At 47.0% G+C, this 18,232-nt stretch overlaps 1 protein-coding gene across 2 annotated transcripts in view; it reads right to left on the bottom strand.

Moving 5' to 3' along the window:
* The window catches only part of Cnga3 (cyclic nucleotide gated channel subunit alpha 3), a 29,898-nt gene extending 13,421 nt beyond the window's left edge, over positions 1–16,477 (bottom strand). The window contains exons 1-3 of one of the 2 annotated variants that reach the window (XM_031368819.1): positions 16,377–16,477; positions 6,673–6,786; positions 3,858–4,037 (exon numbers count right to left, since the gene is read on the bottom strand). In XM_031368819.1, coding sequence (XP_031224679.1) covers positions 3,858–4,037; positions 6,673–6,786; positions 16,377–16,477 — 395 coding nt within the window. The remainder of the gene's footprint in view (positions 1–3,857; positions 4,038–6,672; positions 6,787–16,376) is intronic. The other variant, XM_031368820.1, reaches the window with a different exon arrangement.
* Positions 16,478–18,232: the final 1,755 nt, after the last annotated feature.

The following is an 18,232-nucleotide window of genomic DNA, read 5'->3' as shown; positions in this document are numbered from 1 at the left end:
GTGGTAGGGTGGGGTGGTGGTGGAATGGTGGTAGGGTGGGGTGGTGGTGGGATGGTGGTAGGGTGGAGTGGTGGTGGGGTGGCTTCTGGGGTAGGGAAAGTGAAAGCTAGTGTGCTCAGCTGGAGCTTGTGTACTTATTCCTCCTGTAAATTGTTCCAAGTGTTCACATCACTTCTGGCCGTGGGCCAGACCCTGCAGGGAGGCAGGGAGACCGCAGCACCACAGGAACAGGAATGGTTTCAATGACTCAGGTCCAATGGTTTCAATGACTCAGGTCCGTCCTGCCTGAGGTGACTGCCAGCAGCCCCACCCACTTCTCCCCAGCCTTTCTGTTCACAGTGCATTGTTATTATGAGGAACAAACTGTGTGTGTGTGTGTGTGTGTGTGTGTGTGTGTGTGTGTTTACTTAGGGCTGGCAAAAAGCTTGGGGGAAGAGAGGAAAAGTACTTGGCTAAATCCAGGCTTCTGGGTAAATAAGGATTAATGGTTTGAATCCCCTCCAGTTTCTGAGCCTTAGCTTCTCCTCAATTTCCTTCCTGTTCACCCCTGAGCAGGGTGGTGAGCCAGGCATCACAACAGGGCTTAGTGGGACCTCTACATTCTGTACTTCCAACCTTTTCAGGTGAAGGGAGTCTGGACCCTTCCACATTGGGGACGAGGGGAGGGAGCAGCTACTTGCTATCCTCATCTGCACAGAGGAGACATGGCTCTCCAGGGTGCCCTCTCTTGAAAATGTAGTCACATTAACTTAACTTCTTTCTTCCAATCGGCTGGCCAGAAAATTGCCCAATGGCAAACTCATCTTCTTATGTTTCCTCTGCTCCCAACCCCTTCAGGAATCTCAGCTTCAGGTCTATGGCCCCTATCTGTGACTGACCCAAGAATGTGATAGAGGGTACTGGCCAGCTTCATACAAATTAGATACTGTCTGTCCCAGCATCCCACGGGTGTTATCCTTCAGTGGTTGCTGCCAGGACATGTTTATGACAAGGAGGTAAGAAAGCCAGGTGGTTTTATAGAGCTAAATTGTACCTTGCCTATCAACAGTCACTCTCAATAGCTCATAGGAGACCACTGTGGGATCAGTGACTGGTGACGCCTCAGCCTGATTTAGTGTGCTTCTTTGCTATTTTTTTAAAGATTTATTTATTTTATTTATTTATTATGAATACACTGTAGCTATCTACAGACACACCAGAAGAGGGCTTCAGATCCCATTACAGATGGTTGTAAACCACCATGTAGTTGCTGGGAATTGAACTCAGGTCCTCTGGAAGAACAGTCAGTGCTCTTAACCACCAAGCCATCTCTCCAGCCCCTTCTCTGTTATTTTGATTATCTTTGCCCGAGACTTCCTCTCCCCATTTGAGTTGAGGCCTCAGCTGCTTGTTTGTGGATTGTCCTACTTATTTAAAAATTCTCCAATGACTAGAAATCCCTGAGAAATGGTGGAGAGAACATACAGCTCCTGAGGTCCAGGAGCCCTAATTCCACAAGGCTAGTTCCACATGGACAGATATTTTGCTTTGCCATTGGGACTTGACCTCTAAAAATTAAAAACTCCCCTTGTCTATAAATCCTCCCACCCTGCATCACCACATCCATCAGCCACCCTTAGCCATCTTGTGAGTGGCTGGGCATTGCTGGTCTAGCCAGACCTTGCCCAATGTGGTTCTCACCTAACCCTTCAATTATTTGATCACACTGGGAAAGGGACTGAATGCAGCAACCTTCTCCATTAGTCTGAGGTTGTGGAAAAATTGATTTCATCAGCTAAGGAAGTCTTTGTTTACCCAAAAGACATAGAGACAACCCAGCTAGCTACAGAAAGTTCAAGACTCCCTACTCCTAAAAGGCAAACAAGTGCTGAGGGCAAAGGTCCCACTGAGTCCTTTTCTGGGCCTATGGCGGTACTTGGCTCATCATCCTGCTGAGGGATGAATAGAAGGCTAGTGTCTTAGTCAGGGTTTTGTTGTTGGGAAGGGACAACAGGACCATGGTAACTCTTATAAAGGCCAACAATTCATTGGGGCTGGCTTACAGTTTTAAGAGGTTCAGTCCATCATTATCATGGCAGGAAGCATGGCAGTGTGCAGACAGACATGGTCCTAGAGAAGAAGCTGAGAGTGCTACATCTTGATCCTTAGGCAGCCTGGAGCAGACTGTCCTTCCCAGGAAGCCAGGGGGAGGCTCTCCTCGGCACTGGGTGGTCCTTGAGCATATGATCTCAAAGCCCAACCCCACAGTGATTCACTTCCTCCAACAAGGCCACACCTACTCCAACAAGGCCACACCTCTTAATAGTGCCACTTTCCCATGGGCCAAGCATATTCAAACCACCATAACTAGAAACCTCTTTTCTGGGTGCTAGTAATCGAACCTGAGTCCTATGAAACAGCAGCCAGTGCTCTTTACCACTGAATCATCTATCCCAACTCTTTGTGAGATGGGGTCTCTCACGGACTTGGAACTCACTAAATAGGTTAAGATGATTATCCAGCAAGCCCCAAGGATTCACTTGTCTTTAAAACATGTGCTCTTGGGACTGAACTCAGGTCTTGATGTTTGCAAAGCAGGCATTTCACTGATGGAAGTCTCTCCCCCAGCCCTTGAAAACTCTCTCATTCTCAGAATGGTTCTGCTGAACTCTCTCTTGTTCTAAGAATGGTTCTGTATCCCACAATCTACTGCATGCCCTACAGTACAAAAATGTCTCCCTCATATACAAACATGGAAGTACAGTGGAGGTTCCAGAAAGATCTGTGAGGTTTTTCCTGAAGTCTCATTGCTGTCTCTCTCCAGGGGTCTTGTATGTTCACTTAGAAGCCCCAGACTCGAGCCTTTCTTTCTATCAGCACAAAACCAAGTGGTGTTGTCTCTAGCCAACCATACAGGGACCGTTCATTCTCCAACCATGCTCACATCTTACTAACCTTGGTGTACCTCAGAGGAGTACTGACAAAGGAGAATACTTAAATCCCTAAATGCTTCCCAGAAAGCAGGTTCTGGGCAAGAATCCACCTGCTGGTGAACCTTGGGAGGCCAGCTTTCTCTCCAGGTCCAACCTTGCTTCTCTTCCAGACTGACATGAGCATCATACAGAGACCTTTGGATGCCCAGTGATTAGCGAGCTGAGGTGGGCTGCATAAGACCGTGATGTGGGGTAGCCCTGTGGCCACAGATACCTCTCATAAATAAGAGAGGCAGGGATTCTCATGTGTTGGTGGGGGCAGAGAGAAGAGCATCACCAAAGGACACAGCTGCAGTTCCTTGGGGGAGGAGGGTTTGGGTCATACAAGAAGTTACACAGGAGTCTTGGTTCTACAGATGCTCCTACCAGAAGCAAGCCATCTCTCCATCCACCCGCTCCTCCATGCTTACCCTCACATCCCTCTCCCCACCCAGTGCTTCTTGCTCTGATGTGACTGATCTGCGGGTTGATCATTCCAACCTGTGGATCTTCTCTCTAGAAAATGCTGGCACCTCTACAATGTACCACGTATGTGTGCCTCCTCAGCTACCCTTGCCCCAAACAGGCCCAGCACTTGAGCAAGATGGCTCATAATATAATCTGGGATGAGGGTCCTCGTAGAGAGAGACAGTTGAGGTCAGAAACCCCTGATTTGGGGAGCTTTGTGCAGGATGGGTTGGGTTTGAGTCAGAGGCTGGGAACTCTGGCTCAAGGGCTTCCTGGACTCGGGGTGGGAAATGTTTGAGCACATAGTAATCCCCGAAGGACGTGCGCTTCCTTTCAGAGATGTCACACAATGGCGTCGCTCGGGGTCTCCTTGGGGCATCTAAGCTGGGCCCACGTGCTTCTGAGTTATCGCAGCTGGCGTGGTACGGATGACCTTACCCTTTCCCTCCGTCTGGTGGCTCCTGTCCTCCTGGGTTGGGCTGGGCATTGCTTTCCTGGCTGGATACCTCCTTAAGCTCAGCTCCATGGAATCGATCCAAAAAGGAGTCAGGTGTCTGGTCTTCCTCGTGTAAGTGCCTGGCAGCCCACGCTCGAATCGAGATGATGAGGCGTGACACCCTGGAAGAGAATGGGAGGGACTAAAGAGAATGACGGACAAGAAAAGACCCCGATCTGGCTTCAAGGAGCCAGAAGAAGCAGAAGTGATCACCAGGGTGAGTCTGGGGGCCTGAGGCTCAGGCGTCTATCTCGACTGACCCCTTTTCTCCCCCTTCTTCCTTTCCCTCTCCGGGCTGGGGCAGCGCCTCATTGATCAATCACACCATGTCTTTATTATGGCTTTGTCCTTCCTACTCTTCCATGGGCATGCTTCTTCCAATGTGGCATCAGCGAGCATGTCTGCTCATTAGCCCTTCTGCCCAGAGCAGATCTCTTGTTTGTTAGGACTGCTTAATAAGAACCAGAGAGCTCAGCACCTCAGAGCACTTGCTCCTCCCAAGGAGGACCTGGGTTTGGTTCCAAGCAGTTTAAAGCCATTTCTAAGTCCAGTTCTAGGGCATCTGACACCCTCCTCTGAACTCTATGGGCAGGGGACACTCACCCATGGTACAATATGCACCTGCCAGGCAAAACACTCATACACATAAAATTAAAAAAAAATAAAACCTTTGAAAAAGTATTGCTTAGCATAGGAGCAGTAAAAGTATACAATCCTCATGGATTAAGTGTAAATGTCCCCCATAGGTCTCCAGTTAGTGGCTCTGTTTGGGAAGATTGTCCTCAGCTCTAGACAGTGCCCCCTCCCTTGCTCTGCTAAGGGAATAGAAGAAAGGTCATCCTCACCCCCCTTGGACTCCCCCAGCTCCAGACAACTGACCCACAATGCATCACTCCTGACTCTGAACAACTGACAGCCCCACTACGATGGAGTTGGGTATTTCACTCAAGGTCATTTTCATCCCTGTGTCTGTGATGTGTTATCAAAGAGAGCCAGAAATGCAGGCTTCACAAAGGCCATGAGGATCTAAGGCAGCTGCCTCTTCAGCCTCTCCTCTGCCCCCATGACTCCGTCTCTACGGCAGACTACATAGCTATCCTATGCTGACACAGTGTCCTGCCCAGACTACCCAAGGTCTTTTCATCTGCATTGACTTGAAGATGTTCTCCTCTCTGCAACCAGAGACTCAAGAGAGTACGTCTTATTAATATAAAACACCGGAAATAGCCAGATACAAGGAGCTCCTTAAAAACTAAGGCAGAGGGGTCAGTAAATGAAATTCTTGTGCAAACATGAAGGCCCTGATTTCAGATCCCAACACCCATGAAAAAGCCAGCAGGGACGGTATATGTCTGTTATCACAGCAGTGAGGGACAGATAGGAGGACTTCTGGAGACTAGTGGCTGGCCATGACCTTCAGTGAGAGACATAAGGTAAACAGCAGCAGAGATACCTAATGTCAATCTCACATGCATGCACACACACATACCACACACTATACATACATACTCACACATCACATACACACATCACCCACACAGATCATACACAGACATTACCCACACAGATCATACACAGACACCACCCACATAGATCATACACAGACACCACACACACAGATCACACACAGACACCACACACACAGATCACACACAGACATCTCTTACACACACACACCACAGACATGACACACACAGATACCACACTCACACATTACACACAGACACCACATACATATAATCACATACAGACATACTACACACAGAGAGACACACACAGACACCACATATACACATCACATATACACACAGAGACAACACACATATATCACACACATAGAGACAACACACACACATCACACAGGCATACTACACACACATATACAGACACACACATAAATACTCACATACCACACACACACACACACACACACACACAGAAACGCACAGCTCAGAGTAGAACAATATTCTCTACGATTAAAAATATAATGAAGAAATTATCTATTCATTACTTGTTTATCAATTTATCTGTTTTGTTTGACAATCAGCTTAACTAGCAGTACAGATGGCATGACTGTAAAACTGTGGGATTGGTTTAAGAAAATTACTGGAAAGTAATGAACGCAGCGTCTGCGAGCACCCGCCGTGAGAAGGCCGTGGGCTCAGCTCTAGCCGCCCACACACCGGTATTCCTAAAAGCAGTTTCAAATAAGGCTTGGAAAGGGGAAGTGGCTTTCTTTACATGCTGCTGTCGTTAAAGCCAGGTACAGGCGTCCTCAAAGGGAGACAGAGCTTGGACACTTGCTAATCTGCCAGGTGCTTTTGCAAAGATGCGTGTTACAGAGTCTAGACACACTGAAGAACCCTCCATAGCTACTTCAGAAAACATTGTCCTCAATGTATCACATTGTCCTCAATGTATCACTGTGTCTATCTAGGGTTCTATCACAGCTAACCGGGTCTTATGTGGTCTCTGTTGGCTTTGTTCTGTGTTGCTCCAGTGCTGAGAAACAATGTTTTTATTATTTTTTTTTTTATTAAAGTAATTTCAAGCCAAAGCTGTTCATCTTCAACTTTTCTGAGCTCAGACCATCAGGCTAGAGAGAACAGAACTACTCACTGTTAGATTTTAGGGGCTTCTTCTCCTTGCCCCATTTTTCAAACATTCAGTCCTATCTGGCCTGCAGTCTGAGGTATCTCCGCATTCTTTCTGCCTCAGTCTCTCTATTCTCAATGAAGATTGTGCAAAGTCAGTTACCTGGCTGCTCCTTGGCTTCTGAATAAGCTCCGTGCAGATCCAGCCAGTCCTCGGGTCTCCATGGCGATCCCTTGCTGCAGAGTGGAAGATGTCTCCTCACATGGTGAGTGAGACCTGGGAAATCAAATATGCAGCATGCTAATTGATTTCAAGCTCATCCACCTCCTGGGTGGTCAGAAGTGAGATGAGCAGCAGGAGGAGAGACATCATTGCAGATTCACAAACCAGAGGTCCATCGCAACTCTTGACTCCAGAGATAAAATGACCCTTTCTTTTATATTAATTTATTGTGGTGTATATGGTATGTCGGTATACACACGTGCATGTACCTACTGTGCAAGTGTGGAGATCAGGGGACAGACAACTTGTGGGAGTTGGATCTGCCCTTCCACATGTGTGTCCCAGAGATTGAACTCAGATACTCAGGTTTAGCAGCAAGCTCCATTACCTGCTGAGCCATATTATTGGCCCTAAGTGACTCTGACCAAGCACAGAAGCTTTTGATCAGTTACAGTACATGAGGAAGGTGAAGGCAGTGGAACCAGCAGAGAGTGTTAGCATGGTCTCCATCGGAGATGGGGCAAGGGGAGGTCCCAGTACTTGCTGTCTGGGACCATAGTCAATGTTCCCATGCAATGCTTCCGGAACAAAGATCTTTTCCCGCCAATGTATCACTGACTTCTGTAGCAAGTCTACCTCCTTCTGGAAGCCTCCTTTCCTACCCTGTGCACAGTGGACACACTTTCTGGGCAGTTATATACTTGTCTGGCAGGCTTCCTACCATTCTGGATCACGACACAGATTTGTCCTACCTCTCCAAGCAGTTAAAATGATACGAACCGTGTTTTCATTACAAACTCATTTGCCCTTTGCCCAGCCCTGCCTCTGTCCCCAGCAGCAGAGCAGTACGTGGAGCCACTCTGTGCATTCAGGGTGAACAGCATGTACTGAGGGGGCCATGACCACACTCTTTGGTTTTGGACCCAGAGACAAGGGACTGAGGCACATATTTTACATACCAAAGGAGATCTGGCCTCCAGGTTCTCCCAGCATTCCTCAGTCCCTACCTGGCATAACTTGCCCCCAACTCTGAACTTTCCAGCCCCCAGAGGCTCTTCCCTATGTAATCCAGACATTTTGATCTCCTGACTCTCTCCTCTCTCTCTTCTTTCCTTCTCTCTGTGCATGCTCTCCTTCTCTCTCTTCCCCATCTTCTCTTTCTCTCTTCCCATGGCAACTTCCCTGCCTTCTTTTCTTGGGGTTAGTGAACTTGCCTGCCCAAAAGCAGCTTCCCAATATATATCTATATATGTATATATATAGATATATATGTGTGTGTGTGTATGTATATATATGTGTGTATGTGTATGTGTGTATGTATATATATATATGTGTGTGTGTGTGTGTGTGTGTGTGTGTGTGTGTGTGTATGTGTGTGTGTATATATATATATGTGTGTATACACACACACACACATCTGGCTTGAATTGGCTCATTTTACCAGCAGCTGAGAAATAATTTATCACACACCTTGGTACAGAGAGAGCTATGCTGATGTCTGATGAACTGCCTGGAATAAGACCAGGGATTCATTCTTCTCTCTCTCTCTCTCTCTCTCTCTCTCTCTCTCTCTCTCTCTCTCTCTCTCTCTCCCTCTCTCTCTCTCTCTCTCTCTCTCCTTTAAACCTATCCTAAAGCTAAATTTGACCAGTCTGATTAAAAGCCAGCCAGGCAATGTCCCCTAAGGATCTGCACTTCACTTCCATGACTCCAGAGGGAACCCAGCAAGGCAAATTAATTCTATCACATGGCCTGTTCCAAACTAATCAGCTTTCTTAACGAGATGCTTGAAGCTGGAGGCAAACATTAGCTTCAGGGGAAAGCTTCACTCCCTGTGGTGTGTGGTTAAAAGTCAGAGCTCTAGGACACCAGGTGTTGACTGACATTACCGTGTATCATCAACTGCAACCATTTTGCCCTGTGCCCATGCAATACCTCTGGAAGAGACCAAATGGAAGCCCACAGGGCTTAAGTAACTTCCCCGAGGTCACAAGGACAGACAGCCAAGGGGCAATTCTCATGTTACCCTACCCCACTTCCAAAGCTGCCCGCATCTGCTCCATGCAGCCTCCCTTTGTGCTTTAACTGATAGTGTAAATGAAAACAAAGTTTAATGGGATGTGGCTGGGCACCGTCCCTGTAGCTGGGCACCATCCCTGTGGCTGGGGACTGACCCTGTGGGGAACCATTCCCATGGCTGGCTTTCAGAGGCATGGCTCTGGCCCACTTGACTATACTACACAGGTCGGGGGGGGGGGGCTCTAGTTTTAAACCACTGGATGCAAATCTCCCCCTGTACCCTTAAGAGACAACTTGCATCTTACCAGGACACACAGAAGACACACTGCTGGAGGCCCTGCTTGCTGCATGGCAGATGCTATGGTTCTGTAGACAAGAGTGGGAGGTGCATCCCACAATGCCTTGGTCTATTTTAGGAGGTTGTAGCAGGGGAAAAGGGTGTCTCTCTTGAGTCCTTGAATCTGAGAAGCTGGCCTGCCCTGGGAGGTGGGTAGCAGCTGATGGCCAGAGCTGTCAGAGCACACGTGTCTGGAAGATGCAGAGGCGGTTCTGAGGATGGAGGTGTTCTCTCTCTACGCGCAGCTCTCAGGGGAGGCTCTGGCTTCATGTAGCCCACCCAGCATTTTTGCTTAGTCTTCTGCCTGATCCCTGCACAGTACCAGCCTTACTGCCATAGAGAGCAAAGGAATCAAACTCATGACATGTAAGGTGGGCAGAGCTATGAGACACTGCCCCACACCTGCTTTCAAGACAGGTGGCAGAGGGACAGCCAGGAGGCTGGGTGTACTATCTTGTTCCAGGGCCTCTCTGCTTGGTAACCTGTGGACTGGTCACTCACCCTCCCCAAACTTCTTAAGTGTTATGATCTTCAGAAAGAAAATTCTAAAAGAATTTGTGATCCTGCTGTGGTTTAAGCACTGCTTTAACACTCCGGCCCTGAAAGGCACACTTACTCCTGGAGAATGAGGAGACCCTTCTACGATGTGAATGCAGGGCATCCGAGGAGGCCGTTTCTTCCTGATTCATCTCCTCACTTGCTTCGTGATGCCTAGAATTCTGCCATTGATTATGTGTGTCTTTAGTTTCTAGCATTGGTAAATGTCTCAGGAGGGGCATTTACATAACTCGTGTCCCCCAAAGATACTCAGCTCAACAAAGGAACATAGATACCACAGGGATCCTATCAGATTGCCATGGATTGAAGAACTCCTGCCAGCTAGTAACACACACTCTATGGTCATACCACTGTGCCATTCCCTGACAAGACTTCTAGGATGGTGTCTTCATTGTCAGCTTATAATACGGCTGTCATTACATCTCAGAGAAACTTATCTTAGCAAGCAAATGAAGGGAGATGGACACAGCAGAGAGGAATGGAGTATCTGAGGTGACATTTGAGCCCTCAAGAAGACATGAGTACCAAAAAGGAGAAGCTAGGTAGTTAACATGATGGTGGGGTTCTAGAACCTTCCAAGGAAATCAAGAGGCAGAGAACAGAGAGAGCTGCCAGGATCTGATCCCAACTCTGTTGATAACTTCAGGTGTGATGTTGTCTTCTAAGAACAAATTATTGACAGGGTCAGACTGGACCCTGGCATCCCTGACAAGCCAGCCTCAGCCACCTGCCCTAAATAAACCAATTCAAGAAATAAATTAATAGTGAAAAGCTGAAAAATATTTATTTCATGTGGCCACATTGGGAAAGAGGGACAATCACTCCCTAAGTCCTTCTTTGGGGTCTTGGCATGAAGTAAGACCAAATGTATACAAAGCTAAGTCATCTGGTCAAAGTACAGCTCTGCTTGTCATTAGTTCATCTTCGTCTGGGCTCTGGAATCACCTATGGTCTGACAAATAGTCAACCATGCATGAAATCCATTCTCAGGAGATCAGTTCCCCTCTGGCTGGTGTTAGGTTTCAGACTCTCAGCTCTCTGAAGTCAACAGTTACAATGTTGCCAACACCAACCAGAACAATACACTGAAATGACTTTTAAGAGAACTTTCAGACTGTGGCATCTGATCTCTAAGTCTGTTTGTAGAGACCAGTGAATATTGAGAAGGTTTCCAGTGTCCCCTGTCCCTGAGCGAGAACAGAGGTACCATAAACAACAGAATGGGTGACTTTGCAGTCTGAATAACATTACATTACTCAGGTGACATGGGGACAAGAGAGCAAACACACATGACCTGCCTGTATCCATCAAGAGAACATGATACTATTCTCCTCTTCTTCTCAAGCCCTGGGAACCCTGAAGAGTGAGAATCCAATGCCCTTGGGCATGTGTGACCAGGGATCGGAAGCCACTGCATTTTTAAGTCTTTTGGTCCTTGAGAAGCAAGGTGAAGATGGTTTTCTTTGGTGATAATTGCTTTGGGCTCTACCCAGTCAGCAGCAAGAAGAAAACCTTTTCTCTGTAAGACACAGACTCCTGTGCCCCAAAGCTCACTCAAAAAAGCCACACCAGGAAATGAGTAGGGATTTGGGATGCCCTCAGAACTCATTGTAATTCTTTGTAGCACATCCTGAAGTCTTCCACTATTGCAATGCGTTAAAGATATGCTGAATGCCTCCCAGATGATTGGGTCAAACAACTAAGTAAAAAAGAAAAATCGAAAACTTTTCTGAGACAGTCTTATGTAACTGAGGCTGGCCTTGAACTTATGATTACTGTACTTCCTCAGGCTTCTAAATACCAAGGATATAGGTTTGTGCCACCACGCCTAGGTTGAGACATTTTCATTTTTGGTGTTTTCAAAGTGTGTTTTATTTTCATTCAAAGGGAGCATTTTCATCCTTTCTTATGATGTTCCCTTAGGAAAATCATTCTGCTAACTTAATAAAGAGAAAGGAAAACTGGACTTTCAATGTGCCAAGAGGTCTGCTGACAAAGCTGTCTCAGGGGACAAAGCATTGGTAGTTCTTTCTTGCTATGGGCACTTAGGGAGGGGCCAGTGGCATACTGATGCTAAGAGGCCCATTCTATGATTGGGAACACTGTGCTCTATGTCAGTATACCAAGTCTCAATTATTTATTCTAAAACCTTCCCCAAAGGACTAGAATGTGAAGGCAATGATGTGTTTGTCTAAACACCATTTCTCCCTCTAAAATAACGAGTTAAAAAAAAACAACAACTTAAAACATTTTGTGTATGTGCCAAAAAAACTGTTTCAATCTCCTTAAAAAAAATTATATATATACATGGATGTTTTTGCCTGCATGTATGTCTGTGCACCACATGTGTACCTATGCCTGAGGAGGCTAGATGAGGGCAACAGATCACTCGGGACTGAAGTTTCAGATGGTTGTGAGCCACCATGTGGGTGCTGGGAACTGAACCCCTACCCTCTGCAAGAACAGCCTGTGCTCTTACTCCTGAGCCCTCTCCCTAGTTCCGTTTGCCCAGTCTTATGTGGACAGTAAATAAGTGCTAGATTGTGTTGGGGAGCACCGGAGGGACCCCGACTCTGCCTTAGTCCCTAAGGCAGCTTTACTTTTATCCTGAACACATGCTGGGTTCTCCTTACTGATCCCAAGGAACATTCTGGAACTTTTTCTTTCCTTTGAGACAGGTTTTCTCTGTATAGCCCTGGCTGTCCTGGAACTCACTCTGTAGACCAGGCTGGCCTAGAACTCAGAGATCCACCTGCCTCTGCCTCCCAAGTGCCGGGATTAAAGGTGTGCGCCACCACAGCCAGGCTGGAACTTGTTATTTACATGAAATGTTAGACTCCAATGACTGCTCAGGCCACAGCACCTTGCAGCATTTCCCTTCCTCTCTGACAGGTGCCGACTAAGACACTGTGAGTCTCCAGATAACAGGTGTCCCTGTGCCAGCATCTCACCTGGAAGTGCATTCACATTCAAGTCGGTATTAGTGGACACGCATTCTGCTTACCCCTTCTCTGCCTCCTGCCTGGGCATCAGAGAGCCTGGCTGCAAACTTGAACTGTGAGGCCTCCCCGATCCTCAGAAAGGTATAGAGACTTAGTCTTCCTCCTCGTGGGTCCCTGTTTCCTCTCCTCAGCCCCTGCTGTGCTTCAATCTCTGTCTGCCTGCCTGCCTGCCTGTCTGTCTGTCTGCCTGCCTGCCTGTCTGTCTGTCTATGGCGTTAAATCTTGTAGCCTCAAGGAACAGTCTCTGTCTCATATTCTCTATGATGTCCTAGACTTTTCTTTGTGTCAACATCTTTGTTTGAAATAAGAACCAAGGACTCAGGTAACGGGAGTCAGTTCCCAGGGGTGGGACACCAACATCTGCTAATACGTGTCCTTGAAGGTGCATCCATGTCAGGTTTGGGTGTGTAGGTAAAAGAGCCATAGCACAGGGCCCAGCAGTAACATCCGATTCCTGGGGTGTGAGACGTTCCTTCCCCTTTCAGCATTCGGAAGGGCGGTGATGTAGGTTTGCAGTCATAGGGACTAGTGTTTGGAAATTGTTGACCATCCCTTCTTGTGTTCGTTGCTTCACTGATGTGTGCCCAAGACAAGCAGCTTAAGGAAGAAGTGTTTATTTTGGGCTCTCGGTTGGAGGGCACCACTCATCACAAGGCAGCTGATCACACTGCTTCGACAGCCAGGAAGCAAAGAGAGGCGAATGCTAGCCAAGAGGTGCTTCCACTAGCGTTCCCCCATGATTCAGTCTGGGAGTTAGCCCTTGCTAAGGTATTCGCCCTGAGGGTGGAGCTCTTCGGCACCTCAGGCAACCTAAACCGGAAACTCCCTCATGAGCATGCTCAGAACTCTGACTCCTGGGGGATTCTAGAGCCCGTTATGCTGAGTACCATTACCAACCCCACATTGATTACGGGTTTGCAGTGGACTTGACGGGTAAGAATCCAGACAAATGAAAGCACAAGCAGGCTTCTGGGAGAGGAAGGGAGGCTGCAATCAGGTCAGAAGAAATGGTAGATGAGGGATGGGGAGTGAGGGGCTATCATGGCCACTTAGATCCCCGAGTTACTATGCATTTATGTTCGAAAGCAGGGAGACATTTCTAGCCTTATATGGGCAGGACACTTCTACAGCGGTAGGACAAAATGGCAAGCATGTGAAAGTTTCTCGTGGCTCAACTCGAGCTCTTCAGCAAAAAACTAAGATCCACAGACTCCTGAGATGGCTCAGCAGGCACTGGTTGCATCAATCGAAAAGTTGAGTTTGATTCCCAGAACCCCCATGGTACAAGGTGAGAGCCGACTCCCCTGGCCTCCACATGGGCACTGTAGTACCTATGCACCCCTAATGAAATGAAATAAAATAAAATAAGATTAGGTTTCCTCCTGTGTTCTGACTCGGACCCGGAGTTGAGGGGGAAATGCTGTCCCATTTCACAAATGGAAACATCGAGGCACGAAAGTCTCTCCCAGAATTGTTAGTTAAGTCCTCGGTTTTCATATGGCCACCTGTATCTGGGTGTCACTGATGCGCCTGACAGCTTGGCTGGGGAGGGGGAGACTCATTCCCCACAAAGGCTCAGGTCACTTTCTGCTCCCTGACCTTACATTAGAAATGAAGAGTAGGGCGTCTGTGCTCAGAACAGGGGCTGATGTAGAAGGATATCCCAGTATACTTTTTGTGTATCCCTGGGGTCATGTGGTAGCCTGGTTACATTTTTATGGTAGAATTATATTTGCTGCCACTTGAGTCTTCATTTGCTGACCTTCTTAAAGAAACAGAACTGTATTTAATGTGTGTGTGAAAGTGTGTATGTGCAAGTGTGTATATGTGTAGGGCACATATGAGTACATGTGCATGTGTATACGTGCATGTGCATGTCTGTGTATATGTGCATGCCTGTGTCTGTGTGGATGTGATTGTGGATGTGACTGGGATGTGGATACTTTTGTGTGCATGTGTGTGTATGTGTGTGTGCTCAAGCATGCATGTGTTCACATGTGTATGTGTATGTATGGATGCATGCATGCATGTGTATGCACAAAGATGCTCATGTGTGCAGAGGCAGAAGACAACCTAGGGTATCATTCATAGGAACAATGTCTACGTCCTTTGAGACCGTGTCTCTCACTGGCTGGATTGAGTCAGTTAAACCCCGGTCTGCCTGGCTGTCCTCCCCAGAGCTGGGGTTACCAGTACATGCCAGGTTCAGATTCGGATCTTCATGCTTGTGAGGCAAGCATCCCCTCTATCTTGTACTGTAACAATCTGAGCCTCATTTCCCATTTAACTGTAAACTTGGAAATCAAGTATTTAAATAAGGGGCTATTCTAAAATAAGAATAAATTGGGACTATGAGGAACAGTGTGATGATCCAACTGGATAGAATTTAGAATCCTCTGGGAGATGGGCCTCCCTCTGAACACGCAGAAGAGGTTAGCTAGAGTTAAAGGAGAAGACATGTCCACTGAGGGTGGCACCATTCCCTGGCTGGGACCTGGGCTAGAGGGTATGTGAGGAGAAGGCAAGCTGAGCAGCATCATTTATTACTCTCTGCCTTCTGACTGTGGATGCGGATGTGACTGCTGTGGATGTGGATGTGGGTGTGACTGTGGATGTGGATGTGACTCTGGGTGTGGATGTCACTGTGGCTGTGGATGTGACTATGGATGTGGATGTGATTGTGGATGTGACTGTGACTGTGGATGTGGATGTGACTGTGGATGTGGATGTGACTATGGATGTGGATGTGGATGTGGATGTGGATATGACTGTGGATGTGACTGTGGATGTGGATGTGACTGTGGATGTGGATGTGGATGTGACTGTGGATGTGGATGTGATTGTGGATGTGACTGACTGTGACTGTGGATGTGACTGTAGATGTGGGTGTGACTGTGGGTGTGACTGTGACTGTGGCTGTGGATGTGACTGTGGATGTGACTGTGGATGTAGGTATGACTATGGCTGTGGATGTGGATGTGACTGTGGATGTGGATATGACTGTGGATGTGACTGTGGATGTGGATATGACTGTGGATGTGACTGTGGATGTGGATGTGACTGTGGATGTGGATGTGACTCTGGGTGTAACTGTGACTGTGGCTGTGGATGTGACTGTGGATGTGGATGTGGGTGTGACTGTGGATGTGGATGTGGGTGTGACTGTGGATGTGGATGTGGGTGTGACTGTGGCTGTGGATATGGATGTGGGTGTGACTGTGACTGTGGCTGTGGATGTGACTGTGGCTGTGGATGTGGATGTGGGTGTGACTGTGGATGTGGGTATGACTATGGCTGTGGATGTGGGTGTGGATATGAATGTGACTGTGACTGTGGCTGTGGATGTGGATATGAATGTGACTGTGGATGTGGATGTGACTCTGGGTGTGGTGTCACTGTGGCTATGGATGTGCCTGTGACTGTGGGTGTGACTGTGAATGTTTGTGTGACTGTGGATATAGCTGTAACTTCTGTTACTAGCTGTTTCAGGCTCCTGCTGCCCTGACTTCCCCACCATGATGTCTGTACCCTGAACCGTTAGCCACAACAACCCTTTTCTCCCTTAAGTTGCTTTGGTCAGGGTATTTGTTCCACAGAACAGAAGAAGAAACTAAGACAGTACAATGAACTGGGTGCCATCTCATGGCTGGCCAACACTAAGACACTCTTCTCCATAATTGAGGGCATGGGAACCATGCATAAACTCGTATGAAACAAGCCCATCTTACCTGCCGAGGCCATTCTCTATGTGATCGAGGTCTCTGTCCATGTCCTTTACTGAAAGTTGGGTGGGGGAGGGCTGCGAGCATTGGGTGTTGACCTTGGCCATCTTTGCACTGGTCACATTCAGTCCCGAGGTGGCTGCTATAATGTGAACACAAAGCAGGTATGTCATCAGGACACCTGGAAGCCAACTTTTGTAGACAAAGGTCCTTAAAGCACTGTTTTTTTTTTAAAGATTTATTTTTATTTTTAATATATGAATGTATGTCTGTGCATCATGTGTATGCCCAGTGTCTATGGGTGCCAGAAGAAGGGATCAGATTCCCAGGAACTGGAGTCACAGCCAGTTTTTAGTCACGCTATGGGTACTGTGAACCAAACATGGCTCTCTTGTAAGAGTAGCAAGTGTTCTTATTAACTATTGAGCCATTTCTCAAGCCTCAATATACATTTTAAAGTTGGTTGTTCAACTCAGTGGTACATTGCACTTACTTATTGTAAGTAATAAATAATAATAATAATATCAGTAGATTGTACTTGCTTAGTGTGATAATAAATAAGATAAATAATAATTAAAAAAAACCGGTAGATTGGACTTGCCCAGTGTAAGTTACAAAATAGGAGGGTTTGTCTTCAAAATGAAAGTTTCTGAGTCATTGTAGGAGGACAGGAGACTGGGAGCTTGCCGATCTAGCCTGCTCTGACTCCCTTAGAAGTCGAGAGTAGAAAATTACTACGAATCAAGCTTTGTTGACAACTTGCAGACATAGCAATCATGTACTTTGTAAACTCTAAAGGAAATGGGATCTAAAACATAGAGATGAAATCACATATGGTTTATGTTGAGGAGGGGAAAAAAAAGACAAATGTAATCATCAGAGGGAAAGCGAAAACCCAGATGGTGCTCAAGCGTGCTCAGCCAATGAGGAAAGGGTGGGCGGGGCCTGAGTTGGAGTGGGGGTTGGAGGGGTTGTTCTCTGTGCTCAGTTGCTGTCTCTGTAACACCTGGGTTTGCAAGGTTGCAAAACAAACTGCATCACTGCTACTCTGTGCCTTCAGTGCTCTTATTATGAAGTCAGGGTCCACATTTCTGACACCTAACATATGTGGGGTCCTGAGTTTAACACTAACACTGAAAACAAACAAGCAACAATAACAAATAAAAAAGCAACACGTCCTAATTCTGGATTTTGAATTATCCATTCTAAATTCACACACAAAAAAAATTCATGTAAAAAAAAGTAACAATATTCGGTATTCATAAAACCCTTAAAGGTGTTAGCCAGGGCCAGGTGTGATGGTGCAGATGGGTCATCTCAGCACTCAGGAGACCGAGGCAGGGGCCTGCAGGGAGTTCAAGGCCAGCCTGGCTTATATAAGCTGCAGGCCAGCCAATGCTACATTGTAAAGTCCTATTTAAAAACAGGCGATGTCAAATGTAAGACACACTCACTTCATTTAATGATTACAATGAGTTTTTTTGTAACTGTTATCCTTTCCAATGGATGGCCATACCAAACTCAGAGATGTGAAGTAGCATGTCCAACCAAAATAAGATCAAACCTCCAGTAGGGCCTGTTTCCCTATGCCACAAGTGATACAGCGCTTTCCTGCAGCTGACAAGGGAAGGTGTCCCTATGGCTGAGGAGAAGAGGAAGCGAATGCAGGAGCACAGCTGCTGTGCCTGGCATGTTTATGACTCCTGGAGAGGTCTTCCAGCTTCAAGAGAATCCTCTGAGGTTGGAGTCACCAAACAGGCCAGCACTGGCTCTCTGGAAGAACCCCAGAGCCCAAGTGTATCCAATGTCAGCAGAGGTCACTTCAGGGAGAGATGGTAATTTCTAGAAATAGCCCAGTGACT

This window comes from Mastomys coucha, unplaced genomic scaffold (genome assembly GCF_008632895.1).
Source record: "Mastomys coucha isolate ucsf_1 unplaced genomic scaffold, UCSF_Mcou_1 pScaffold14, whole genome shotgun sequence".
Lineage (NCBI taxonomy): Eukaryota > Metazoa > Chordata > Mammalia > Rodentia > Muridae > Mastomys > Mastomys coucha.
This window is presented reverse-complemented; position numbering and strand designations above follow the sequence as displayed.